Source organism: Ammospiza nelsoni, chromosome 24 (genome assembly GCF_027579445.1).
Source record: "Ammospiza nelsoni isolate bAmmNel1 chromosome 24, bAmmNel1.pri, whole genome shotgun sequence".
In the NCBI taxonomy this organism is placed as follows: domain Eukaryota; kingdom Metazoa; phylum Chordata; class Aves; order Passeriformes; family Passerellidae; genus Ammospiza; species Ammospiza nelsoni.
This window is the reverse complement of record NC_080656.1, coordinates 3,950,371-3,964,093: the sequence shown is the minus strand read 5'-3', so window position 1 is coordinate 3,964,093 and position 13,723 is coordinate 3,950,371. Positions and strand designations below refer to the sequence as shown.

Here is a 13,723-nt window from a genome sequence, read left to right as displayed (position 1 = left end):
ACAGGTGTTTGTCCTTTAAACTGCTCTCACTGCCCTGTGGGGCAAATTCAATGTGCAATAAAACGAGGGAGGGGACATTCAGGGCCTGCCAGCAGCACTAGGAACTGAGATCAAACAAGTGGAAGGTGTCTGGAATGAGTTTAAGGGTTAAAAGTCTCTTCCAACCTATCCCACTCCATGATTCTGCTGCTAATCTCTGTCATTTTCCCCCTGCCAAGTACTGCTGTGAAAAAAGAGCTGGCTGACCCGGAGGGGTTAACAAAGACATTACCTAAAAAGCCCTCAAGCAGAACTATTTTGCAACACCTACTTCAAAAATTCCCCGTTACCTCTGTTTAAACATCTGAAATACCACAGAAGGAAATTACCTTAATTTCCACTCCAGTAACATTTCCATCTTTGCTTTATTGATTCCAAATCAGAGAGGAAAAAACAATTTAATTTATCAATATTTTTACTCCCCTTACATTGTTCACAGCCTCACTGATTGGAGGCCACGGAACTCAATATTTCTGTACATAACCTTAGTATTTCATTTGCACTTTTGTGTTGCAAAGGCTTCTTTGAGATTAAGCACCAAGATGTGGTGGGAATACAGAGAACAAGCAGTGGCTGGGAAAAGTTTAGGAAACCTTAGGAAAAATTTGCTGGGAAAAGAGGGAGTGCTTCTAGCTAAAGGAGAGGCATCCTGGGATAAAAACCCTTCTGGTTAGAGCCTGTGATCATCTGGGGTGCTGTGAGCAGTTAATTCCTTCAAAATAAAGATTTCAGTGATCCCATGGGCTCACCTCTGCCTGAGATTCCCATTTCAGAGGCGAGCAGCAGCTCTGGGTTTGTTTTTCCAAGGAGGATGTGTGGCAGGCAGGCCAGGAGCAGGGTTTGGAGACAGGCTTGTATTGACAGCTGTGATTTCTGGCTGCACAACGCCAGCCTGGTGCCAGGCACGGCGTGCAGCTGTGCCAGCCAGCTGTGGGTAAGGCAGGAAGGCTGTTTCCACTGGGGCATCCCCCTCTGCACTCCCAGGGACAGAGCTGGCCAGCAGGGGAGGGAAACAGGCCGGGCTGGCACACATGGAGGGATTTGAAGGCTCCTGGCTTCAGCCCTGTAGCAGATTCCTGGCCACAATCATCCTCATGACCTCGTTGGTACCTGCAGCAGGATGGGCACACAAAGGAAACACAGTTAGGGCATGCTCCAGGATTTTCCTCCTCAAAAAGCCAAGAGAATTCTCCCCTTATGCGCAGTTTACAGCACAGAGAAGCTCTTCCCATTTAGGAGGGGTTGGGCCAAAACCCAGCTGACAAGGGCCAGCATATTGCTTGGGAAATTGCTGCTTTTTATGTGAGTGTTGGGAGGCTGCAGGAGCAGGCACTGAGCAGAACTGGATTTACAGCAACATCTGAGCTCTCTGCTGTACATTTAACACATTCACCACACACAGGCTGCAAACCCACTGGGTGTAAGAAACAGCATGTCCCTTACCAGCTACCCTGGTTGTAGGTGAGGGCATTTCAAAGCAGGGAAAACAGAATATTTAGGAGGTGAAACTGGGATTAGAAAAGGCCAGATACTGTTAGAGACACAATGTCATGCCAGAGCTAGGCATTCCTGTAGTTAAATTTTTTAACAATGGCTTTTCAGGCCATAGATCTCATAGAGAGGTGAGTAGGAATTTATGATAGAATTAGTTTTATTTTTAGGGTTGTGCTTTGTTTTAGGGGGGTTGGCAGCATCTAACCCCTCCCCTTATCACGGACCAAAATCACTGTTAGAGAAACGATGTCAAGGAGTGTAAACAGACCAAAATCACTGGACAGGAATTGTTAGGGAGAATCATCACATGGCCAGGAGTAATGGGATGAAACTGGACAGAGGCACTGCTAACATGACAACTAAATATATTTCTCTGCTGTAAGACTCTTAAAATAGCCAACTAGATATCTTCCTCTGCCCTCACACAGCCAGAGTTCCCAACCAGGGCACTCACACACAGCACACCTCCTGCTCAGAGCAGAGCAGGGCTCTGAAACCCAAGAATCAGACTCTCATGGGAAGGGAGGAGCCTCCAGGGGGGTTTTTCTCCCAACCCCTCTGCCAACTTCCCTTGTTCTAGGAGTGTCTTTTACCTTCCAGGATCTGGTGCACTCTGATGTCTCGCACGAACTGCTGCACGGCGTAATCCTTCAGGTAGCCATAGCCACCGTGCATCTGCAGAGCCTGGTTACAGATCTGAGGGGATAACACTGCTCTGAGCTGACTTGTGAGGTCACAACAGTGGCACAAGCTCAGTAATGACCCAGGAAACTGAGCTCACTTTTTCTCCCTGGTCACCTAATCTCATCTCTTAAAAACGTGGTGTGACTGTCAGACCCCATCAGTGCTGCTCTCCCTGCTAGCACATTCCCTGTTTTATGTTATGGCTGTGTTTATGTGAACAGGAATGCATAGAAATACCCAGGGATGGGTACAGACACCCAGGGATGGGTATGGATAACCAGGGATGGGGACAGATGCCCAGGGATGGGTATAGAGATACACAGGGATGGATACAGACATCCAGGGATGGGTACAGAGATATCCAGGGATGGGTACAGATGCCCAGGGATGGGTACAGGGATACCAAGGAATGGGTAGACATACCCAGGGATGGGTACAGATACCCAGGGATAGGCACAGGGATACCAAGGAATGGGTAGACATACCCAGGGATGGGTACAGATACCCAGGGATAGGCACAGAGATACCCAAGGAAAGGTATAGATACCCAGGGATAGGTACAGATACCCAGAGATGGGTACAGAGATGCCCAGGGATGGGTATAGATACCTAGGAATGGGTATAGACACTCAGGGGTGGTACGAGAAATACCCAGGGATGGGCACAGAGATGCCCAGGGATGGGTAGGGATGGGTATAGACAACCAGGGATGGGTACACAGATACCCAGGGATGGATATAGATACCCAGGGATGGGTACAGGGATGCCCAAGGATGGGTACAGATACACGGCACAGGTACAGAGATGCCCAGGATTGGGCATAGATACCCAGGGATGGGTACAGGGATACCCAGGAACAAGTATAGATACCCTGGGATGGGTACAGACACCCAGGGATGGGTACAGATACCCAGGGATGGGTACAGAGATGCCCAGGGATGGGTAGGGATGGGTATAGACACCAAGAGATGGGTACAGATGCCCAGGGATGGGTAAAGAGATGCCCAGGAATGGGTATAGACACCCAGGGATAAGTATAGATGCCCAGGGATGGGTATAGACACCCAGGGATGGGTACAGAGATGCCCAGGGATGGGTAGGGATGGGTATAGACACCAAGAGATGGGTATAGATGCCCAGGGATGGGTGCAGAGATGCCCAGGAATGGGTATAGACACCCAGGGATGGGTATAGATACTCAGGGATGGAAATGGATACCCAGGGATGGGTACAGAGATATCCAGGGATGGGCACAGGGATACCCAGGGATGAGTGCAGAGATGCCCAAGGATGGGTACAGATACCCAGGGATAGGTATAGATACCCAGGCATGGGTATAGATACCGTGGGATGGGTACAGAGATGCCCAGGGATCAGAACAGACACCCACGGATGGGTATAGACACCCAGGGATGGGTACAGGGATGCCCAAGGAAGGGTACAGATACACAGGGATGGGTACAGGGATACCCAGGTATGGGTATAAATACCCAGGAATGGGCACAGAGATACCCAGGGATGGGTACAGAGATGCCCAGGGATAGGTATAAATAGCCAGGAATGCTTATAGATACCCAGGGATGGGTACAGAGATACCCAGGGATGGGCAGGGATGGGTATAGGCACCCAGGAATGGGTCTAGATACCCAGGGATGAGTACACAGATATGCAGGGATGGGTATAGGTACCCTGAGATGGGTACAGGGATACCCAGGAACGGGTACACACACCCAGAGATGGGTACAGACACCCAGGGATGGGTACAGAGATGCCCAGGGATGGGTAGGGATGGGTATAGACACCAAGAGATGGGTATAGATACCCAGGGATGGGTACAGGGATGCCCAAGGAAGGGTACAGATACACAGGGATGGGTACAGGGATACCCAGGTATGGGTATAAATACCCAGGAATGGGCACAGAGATACCCAGGCATGGGTACAGAGATGCCCAGGGATAGGTATAAATAGCCAGGAATGCTTATAGATACCCAGGGATGGGTACAGAGATATCCAGGGTACAGGGATGCCCAAGGATGGGTACAGATACATGGGATGGGTACAGGGATGCCCAGAGGTGGGTATAGACACCCAGGGATGGGTACAGAGATACCCAGGGATGGGCAGGGATGGGTATAGGCACCCAGGAATGGGTCTAGATACCCAGGGATGAGTACAGAGATATGCAGGGATGGGTATAGGTACCCTGAGATGGGTACAGGGATACCCAGGAACGGGTACACACACCCAGAGATGGGTACAGACACCCAGGGATGGGTACAGAGATGCCCAGGAATGGGTATAGACACCCAGGGATGGGTATAGATACTCAGGGATGGAAATGGATACCCAGGGATGGGTACAGAGATATCCAGGGATGGGCACAGGGATACCCAGGGATGAGTGCAGAGATGCCCAAGGATGGGTACAGATACCCAGGGATAGGTATAGATACCCAGGCATGGGTATAGATACCGTGGGATGGGTACAGAGATGCCCAGGGATCAGAACAGACACCCACGGATGGGTATAGATACCCAGGGATGGGTACAGGGATGCCCAAGGAAGGGTACAGATACACAGGGATGGGTACAGGGATACCCAGGTATGGGTATAAATACCCAGGAATGGGCACAGAGATACCCAGGCATGGGTACAGAGATGCCCAGGGATAGGTATAAATAGCCAGGAATGCTTATAGATACCCCGGGATGGGTACAGAGATATCCAGGGTACAGGGATGCCCAAGGATGGGTACAGATACATGGGATGGGTACAGGGATGCCCAGAGGTGGGTATAGACACCCAGGGATGGGTACAGAGATACCCAGGGATGGGCAGGGATGGGTATAGGCACCCAGGAATGGGTCTAGATACCCAGGGATGAGTACAGAGATATGCAGGGATGGGTATAGGTACCCTGAGATGGGTACAGGGATACCCAGGAACGGGTACACACACCCAGAGATGGGTACAGACACCCAGGGATGGGTACAGAGATGCCCAGGGATGGGTAGGGATGGGTATAGACACCAAGAGATGGGTATAGATACCCTGGGATGGGTATAGGCACCCAGGGATGGGTATTTTTAGGGAATATATTGATTTTTGCTGCATTTCTGTGGTTTGCAAACCCGAACCGCCCGATCGCCACCTGGCGGCCACTCAGGGCAGGGGCGGGCAGGGCGCTGGTTTCCATGGAAACGCGACTCCGTGCGTCCTGTCCCCCAGTTTGGGATGGAAAACGAAACAACAGCAAAAATTCAAACTGCTGAGCGCATAAACAGCTTCTAAATGGCACTGGGATAGAAAATACCAAGTTATTTTCCCCCTTTCTTGCTTTCTCTTTATGGAGACATTTTGATAAAGTAACAAAATAAGGTATTTTTCAGTGATAAGATAATTTTCAAAGCAATAATGTAATTTTTCAGCAGTCTAGGAAAGACTTGCTACCTAAAAATGATCAACCTGCAACATGCAAATTTTCCTTGGAAAATAAAAATGCTCTGCTCCCTGTCCTGTCACCCTTTTGGCCCCCTAGGAAGAAAAGTGGAAATATGTTTGAAATCTCTCAGATTATTAATCCTGCAGCCTCCACATGTGTTATAAAACATCCTGTCCTCATATAAGGCTCCTGTTGGATTTGGGTTGTGTAGTGGTTTTGGCTTGCCAATTTAAAAATCTTAATTTTTAAATTAAGATTTGAGATTAAATCTTAGAACTGTTAAGATTTTTTTTAATCTTTAAAAAAAGTGGGGTTTTTTAAGGTTTCTTTTAAGGTTTTTTAAATATTTAAGATTTAAATTAATCTTGATTTAAGATTAAATTTAATCTCAAATTTGATATTGAATTTAATATTTAAAAAAATAAGATTTTTAAAAAGAATTAAGATTTTAAAAAGATTTAAGAAGTAAATTAATCTTAAGATTAATTTTTTTTTTTTTTTTTTTTTCAGGGAGAAGACCACACTTCTTCCTGACACCCTGGCCATTAAGGTTAAATTCGAGTTTTTTTAAAAATTTAAGATTTTTCAGGGAAGAAGATTAAACTTTTCCCAGACACCCTGGCCATTAAGATTAAATTTAAGATTTAAAAAAAGTTAAGATTTTTTCAGGGAAGAAGATCAAACTTCTCCACGACACCCTGGGCATTAAGAGTAAAAAAAATACATATATTTTTCAAGGAGAAGAACAAAATTCTCCCTGACACCCTGGCCATTAAGGGAGGCATCTCCAACCTTCTAATGAGGATTCCAAGAGGAGTTTGAGGCACCTAACCCGAAGCACTCGTCGGTGGCGAAGAGCTTGGCCATGGAGCAGAGCACGGCCAAGCTGGGTCATTAAGGGGGGCATCTCCAACCTTCTAATGAGGATGCCATTAAGGGGGGCATCTCCAACCTTCTAATGAGGATGCCAAGAGGTTTTTGAGGCACCTACCCCGAAGCACTCGTCGGTGGCGAAGAGCTTGGCCATGGAGCAGAGCACGGCCAAGGTGGGTCATTAAGGGGGGCATCTCCAACCTTCTAATGAAGATGCCAAGAGGTTTTTGAGGCACCTACCCCGAAGCACTCGTCGGTGGCGAAGAGCTTGGCCATGGAGCAGAGCACGGCCGCGTCCTCCCGGCCCTCCTGCAGCGCCCGCGCCGCGTTGCGCACCATGAGCCGCGCGGCCACCAGCCGGGTGGCCATGTCTGCCAGCCTGAACTGCAGGTACTGCAGAGCCACGGGAGAGCTCCATCAGCACCTCACTGGGGTCTCAGCCACAGCCCCACCATGCCAGGCAGGACTGGTACCCACAGCTCTACAGAGAGGCAAACACAGCCCCACCATGCCAGGCAGGACTGGTACCCACAGTTCAACAGAGAGAGGCAAATACAGCCCCACCATGCCAGGCAGGGCTGGTACCCACAGCTCTATAGAGAGAGGAAACACAGCCCCACCACTGCCAGGCAGGGCTGGTACCCACAGCTCTATAGAGAGAGGCAAATACAGCCCCAACCACTGCCAGGCAGGGCTGGTACCCACAGCTCAATAGAGAGAGGCAAATACAGCCCCAACCACTGCCAGGCAGGGCTGGTACCCACAGCTCTATAGAGAGAGGAAACAGCCCCACCACTGCCAGGCAGGGCTGGTACCCACAGCTCTATAGAGAGGAAACACAGCCCCACCATGCCAGGCAGGGCTGGTACCCACAGCTCTATAGAGAGAGGAAACACAGCCCCACCATGCCAGGCAGGGCTGGTACCCATAGCTCTATAGAGAGAGGAAACACAGCCCCACCACTGCCAGGCAGGGCTGGTACCCACAGCTCTATAGAGAGAGGCAAATACAGCCCCACCACTGCCAGGCAGGGCTGGTACCCACAGCTCTATAGAGAGAGGCAAATACAGCCCCACCATGCCAGGCAGGGCTGGTACCCACAGCTCTATAGAGAGGAAACACAGCCCCACCACTGCCAGGCAGGACTGGTACCCACAGCTCTACAGAGAGGCAAACAGGCCCACCACTGCCAGGCAGGGCTGGTACCCACAGCTCTATAGAGAGAGGCAAACTTTCCCTGGGGAAGGCTGTGAGGTCAGAGAAAAGAATAAGAAACAATTCTTATCTCCACTTGCTGCACCTGGTGTTGTGCACGTGTGGAATGTGTTACGGAAATTTGGTTACCAAAGGGTGGTTTCTTACTTGGACACTGGATCCTCAATTGGACCCGTCTGGATTGGACTGTCTGTAAGGGTGATGAACTTCTTAAGAAGTATAATATAATAATATAGTATAATATCATAATATATATATAAAAACACATATATAAAATAACATACTATATTATAATATAGTATATAATATAATAATATAGCATACAGAGAGGCAAACTCAAGGCATTGTCCTGGAGAAGGCTGTGAGAAGATCAGAGAAAAGAATAAGAAACAATTCTTATCTCCACTTGCTGCTCCTGGTGTTGTGCACGTGTGGAATGTGTTATGGGGATTTGGTTACCAAAGGGTGGTTTCTTAATTGGATGCTGGATGGTGTTTGGATTGACCTATTGGATCCATCTGGATCAGACTGTCTGTAAGGGTGACAAGCGTCTTAATAAGTATAATATAATAATATAGTATAGTACAATAGTATAATATAGTATGTAGTATAATATATATTATAGTATAATATATATTATATAGTATATTATACATAATAGTATAATATAGTATATAGTATAGTATAGTAGAATAGAATAGAATAGAATAGAATAGAATAGAATAGAATAGAATAGAATAGAATAGAATAGAGAAATTGATCAGCCTTCTGGAATCATGGAGTCACTGCTAATTATTACCCCACTCAATGGATCATTGCTACAATTAGGGCTCAGGTCTGACACGCTTCCTTACTAGGAAAAGCATTTTCTTGACTTCCCCAGGAAAGGCCCTGTGAGGTGAGGGATGGCCCTTCCAGCATGAGGAAGGGCAGAGCTGCTGCAGGGCTTACCTGGTTGCTGGCGAGGGGTTCCCCGAACTGCTTGCGGACAGTGAGATGCTCCTGAGCCAGGAGAACTGAGGCGTGAGCAGCTCCCAACGAGCAAGAAGCTGGTGTGAGAAGCCAAGGACACAGAGTGAAGGTGAAGCTACCTCAGACAGGCAACAGGAAGGTCCTGCCCTCCTCCCCTGGCTCTCTTTGGCTTTCTCACCGATGTTTATCCTGCCTCCGTTGAGGCCCTGCATGGCGATGTTGAATCCCTGCCCTTCAGCTCCCAGCCGGTTGCTCACAGGAACAACGCAGTCCTCAAAGATCACAGCCCGAGTTGGCTGGGAATTCCAGCCTACCTGGGAAAAAACAGAGCTCCTTCCAGACTGCCTGAGGAGCAGCACAGCTCCGACACAGAACCACCAGCCTGCTCCTATCCCCTCGCTCTCACTGCCAAGCTGTCACAAAGCACCCACGGTCTGCATGGTTTGGCCTCAGTGTGGAAATTGGAATGGGTGTTTTTGAGAAGCGCCACAAATCCAGTGATCTTGATTTTCCTGAGACTAAAATCCTTCACTTACCAAAGGGATGGGTATTGGGCAAACTTCACTTGGTAAAACCATGCCAGTCTGGGACTCCAATCCCATCCATGAAGAGATCCCTAATGCTTTGCACAGACAAGCTCATTGGGACCACAGGACACAGCCTCAAGCTGTGCAGGGGAGGCTCAGATTGGACATCAGGAAGAATTTCTCCATGGAAAAGACTGTCAGGTATTGGAATGAGCTGTCCAGGGAGGTATTTGAGTGGCCACCCCTGTAGGTGTTTAAGGAATGCCTGGATGTGGCACTCAAGCGAGCATCAGTCACAGGTTGGACTCAATGGTCTTGCAGCTCTTTCCAATCCTGATGATTCTGTGGTTCTGTGACCTCTGTCCTGCACTTCCCTCAAGCACACAGGAAGCACAACCCAAGCCTCTTACCTTCTTCTCCTTCTTGCCAAAGCTGAGCCCTGGCATTCCCTTCTCCAGCACGAGGCAGGAGATGCCCTTGGGGCCTGGGCCCCCTGTGCGACACATGACCACGTACACATCGGTGTCACCTCCCCCGCTGATGAAGGCCTGCAGGAGAGCACAACGAGAAAAGTGAGGCTTTGAGGGGGGTTTGCAAACTATCCCTGAGCCCACAGCAGCAGCTGGCAGGGTACAGAAATGGAGAGGCAAAGACCCCACAGCCAGAGGCATTTAGGGACTCAGCTGGTGAAAGCTCTGCAGAGCACTTCTTGCCTTGGGAGAATGCACAGAGGTGAGGAGACAGCAGGAATGGGAAGGACAGTGAGACCCAGGCAGCTTTAGCAGGAGCAAAGAGGTACCTTGGAGCCATTGAGGATGTAGGTGTCCCCTTTCCTCTGAGCTGAGGTCAGCAGGGAAGCTGCATCACTGCCACTCCCTGTTTGAGAAGCAAGGAAGCAGCCAGTGAAGCAGAAGGTCCAGAGCCTACAAACTCTCCCTGGGACCATACCCTGACACTTGAGTTTGTACCACGAGCATCTCAGCAATCATCATCTGCCTCTCCTCAACTTCACAAATGAATATGGAAAGAAACATTTCACCTCCAGCCCTTTGCAAGGTTCATGTGCAGTTAAAGAGAAAGGAGGTGTCCTGGTTGAGGATGCTCACCTGGCTCAGTCAGGCAGTAAGAGGCAAACTTTTCCATGCTACAGAGCGATGGGCAGAACCTGCGCCGCTGCTCCTCGTTGCCAAAGGTGTCGATCATCCAAACACACATGCTGAGGTGGGAGAGAAGGAGCAGCATTCAGGATTGATCATAGGTTGTACAAGAACTTCCCTGGCTGAACAGAGGAAAGCTCCACAAGCCCTGAGGCCTGAAAATGTTCTTGTTACACCTTCCATTCACCACACTCACTGCCCTGTAGAACAGCAGGTTCTGTTTAAGAGCCTCAGCCTCTCCTCCAGGCTCAGCCTGCTCCCTCTCCAGGAAAGTGCACCTGAAGAAAGAGCAGCATCATTGCAGCTCTCTGTGCCAAGTGACCCGTCACTGGACATGTCTGTACAAGCAGGACAGCCCTGGGGTCAGGTGGTGCCTCTGGGCTCTGTCACAGCACAGCAAAGGCACAAAGGCTTTTTCCAGGCAGGTTACTATCTATAGACAGCTTAAGTGGCAGGGCAGAGAACAAAATCCAGAACTTAATCCCATCTTGCATGCCACAAAGCTAAAATTACTTCTTGGTGGCATCTCAGTCCTTGTGGCCTATTTGTTTACTGCCATCCAGGGATCCTCACAGGGATGTGTGTACTCGAGGTCAGCATTTAAATATATAAATAATGAGCAGCAGCCAGGGAGCTGCCTCCAGCTGGATTTAGAGCCCACAGAGCAGCCAGGCTGACACCACCCACCCCTGCACAGACACACTCACTTGTGGATGCTCATGTAAGCAGTGGTGCTGGTACATCCTGTTGACAAAGCTTCAAAGATTATGGAGGTGTCAAGCCGTGACAATCCAGAGCCACCAACATCTGGTTTCACATAGATCCCACCAAATCCCAGCTGGGCTGCCTTCCTCATGGTTTCCACAGGGAATATTTCCTATTGGGAAATAGGAAATAGGAAAGATACCCCAATGAATATTCAGGCTTAGTTCAGTTCCTTTGGGTAGCCCTGGGCTACCAGTTTGAGTCCCACCATCCTGCAGAGTTTAAGTCAGCTGGGTGGGTCAAATTAGAGGTGACACCAACACAGACAAATTCCATCTTCAGCAGTGAACCCAAGATCCAGGTGATTGAATAACCTGGCTAGGAAAGCTTCAAGGTATTTCTAATTATTTCCCTCCCCTAGTTACAGCAGCAGCTTCAATGACAACTCCAGAGCTACTGCAGGAACCCCTCAGTGAGACCTGTGGGTCACAACATCCTAAGGAAGGAAAAAGGGAGCAGGGCAACCCTGGTGAGGCTGTCCTACCTTCTCATCCCACTCGGCCATGTAAGGAGCCATCTCCTTGGCAGCAAAATCAAGGGCAACCTTTTGGAATTCCTTCTGATCCTCAGTGAGTCCAGTGGATGCTAGAAAAGGAGCAAGAGATGAGAACATGTGTCTGATGAGGGAAAGCAGCCCAACCACCTTGTCTATACCCCCTAACTCACATAAACAGTTCAGGGTCTCTCTTGCAGACACCATTCCTCTGTTCCTCAGGAATACAATGAGCTGTGCTGAGAGCATGGGGCTTTGGGAGGGGCTTTTTGGCACAAAACAAATCCAAGATCCCAGCTGGCTCTGCCTGCTCCATGCTAACTACATCAGAAAGCCAGGACAGAGGAGCACAGTCACTCCATCTCAGTAAGTCTGTGCTAAAGAAATGTGAGGGAGCAGTGCTGGGACTTCAAAGAAAGGAGATTGGAAGCAAATAATACAGCAGCCCTTTGGAAACAGCATCTAAAGCTTTAGTTAGGTTCTGCATTTGAAATCTGCTTCACTGACACACAGATCCAACATTGTTTTGTTTGTTCCCCTCCTGAAATTCACAGCTATGCTGGTGCCTCAATTTTAAATGTTGTTAGATGTTGAAGCAATTCATCTGCAAAGTGTTCTGGAACCAGAATGGCTTGGATTGCAAAGGACCCTAAAGACCATCTTGTCCTTGTTCCAACCTCCTGACACCTTCTAAGAGACCAAGCCCTGTCCAACCTGGCCTTGAGCACTGCCAGGGATGGGGCATCCACTTCTGGGCAACCTGTGCCAGCTGAAATTCTACCAGAGGAATTTCTTCCTAATATCTAACCTTAATCTCTCCTCTTTTAGTTTAAATCCATTCCCCCTTGCCCTATCAGTCTGCCTATATAAAAAATCACTTTCCTTCTTTTTAAAAATCCCTCTTCTTTGAGAGATATTCTTTGATTCACTATCAAATCTGAAAAACCATGAAAACCTAGGTAAGGGAAGGACACGGAGATGTCACTATAGGATATGAAACAACATGAGCACACACACCACTGCTCTTAAGGTGAAAAAAAAGGGAGTTTATTTTCTGACTCCCAACATTTATAGTTTTCTAAAAGGGACAGTGGATTGGAGGGTGACAGTGCTACCTCTCCAATGACACCGGACAAACTAACAGTTTATCAAATTTCTTCTATAAAAAGATGCAAAACAGTAAGTTATTTACAGAAAGTATGTGAGGAAGTTTACTACAAAAATGTAAACATTAAAAAGTTTTTAAAATCTTGAAAAAATCAGAGCAACGTAGAGAGGGACAGACCTTCCTTGTGGGCATTTTCCCACTATTGAGCACGGTCTAAAGAGGTAAAAGGAGGAATATGGAGAGGGATGAACCTTTCTTTCCTTCCAGGCTCTGTCCCACTGCTGAGCACGGTCTAAAGAGGTACAAGGAGGGACAGGGAGAGGAAAAGACCTTTCCTTACAGTCTCTGTGCCACTGCTGAGCAGCACGGTCTAACAAAACAGAAGGAGGGACATGGAGAGGGATGGACCTTCCTTGTGGGCTCTGTCCCAATGCTGAGCACGGTCTAAAGAGATAAAAGGAGGGGCAGGGACAGGGAAAGACCTTTCCTTGTGGGTTCTGTCCCACTGCTGAGCACGGTCTAACAAGGCAGGAGGAGGGACAGGGACAGGGATGGACCTTTCTCTGCCCTGTCCCACTGCCAGGCACCCGCTGCGCGTGTCCGCGCCCGCACCGCCCTGAACGGGAGCAGGACCCGAAGAGGAGGGACACGGGGAGCAATGACACACGGGGCAGTGACACCAACACCTGGGAACATCCCTCCGGGCGGGGACACGACCCGGGGGCCACCGAGCCGCCGTCCGTCCATCATCTCCCCCAGCCCGCCTCCCCCGGGCCGCGGGGCCGGGCAGCTCCTTACGGTCGATGCAGGACGCGATCCCCCGGCGCCCCAGCAGCAGCCGCGCCGCCGCCCGCGGGGCCGCTCGCCACGCCATGGCCATGGCCGTGCGGGGCCGCTCCGCTTCCCGGCTGCTGCCGGTGGGGCAGGCTGGGAGCTGTAGTCCTGCCCCCGG

The 13,723-nt window shown here is 49.4% G+C and overlaps 1 protein-coding gene across 1 annotated transcript; it reads right to left on the bottom strand.

The window, feature by feature from the left end:
* Positions 1–385: 385 nt before the first annotated feature.
* On the bottom strand, positions 386–13,671 carry ACAD8 (acyl-CoA dehydrogenase family member 8). Its single transcript, XM_059488303.1, has 11 exons — positions 13,570–13,671; positions 11,655–11,755; positions 11,113–11,282; positions 10,355–10,464; positions 10,048–10,124; positions 9,659–9,796; positions 8,900–9,035; positions 8,701–8,798; positions 6,775–6,927; positions 2,127–2,229; positions 386–1,149 (listed from the first exon to the last, which is right to left on the bottom strand). Exons 1-11 carry the CDS (start codon positions 13,649–13,651, stop codon positions 1,097–1,099), a joined length of 1,221 nt encoding a protein of 406 aa, XP_059344286.1. The 5' UTR covers positions 13,652–13,671; the 3' UTR covers positions 386–1,096.
* Between the last annotated feature and the right edge of the window lie 52 nt (positions 13,672–13,723).

Coding starts and splice junctions, on each gene's coding strand:
- ACAD8 (XM_059488303.1), bottom strand. CDS start 13,651: ATGGCCATGGCGTGGCGAGCGGCCCCGCGGGCGGCGGCGCGGCTGCTG. Junction 11,283..11,654: donor TGGCCGAGTGGGATGAGAAG/GTAGGACAGCCT, acceptor ATTTCCCAATAG/GAAATATTCCCTGTGGAAAC. Junction 9,036..9,658: donor TTGGCAAGAAGGAGAAGAAG/GTAAGAGGCTTG, acceptor GTTTTTTCCCAG/GTAGGCTGGAATTCCCAGCC.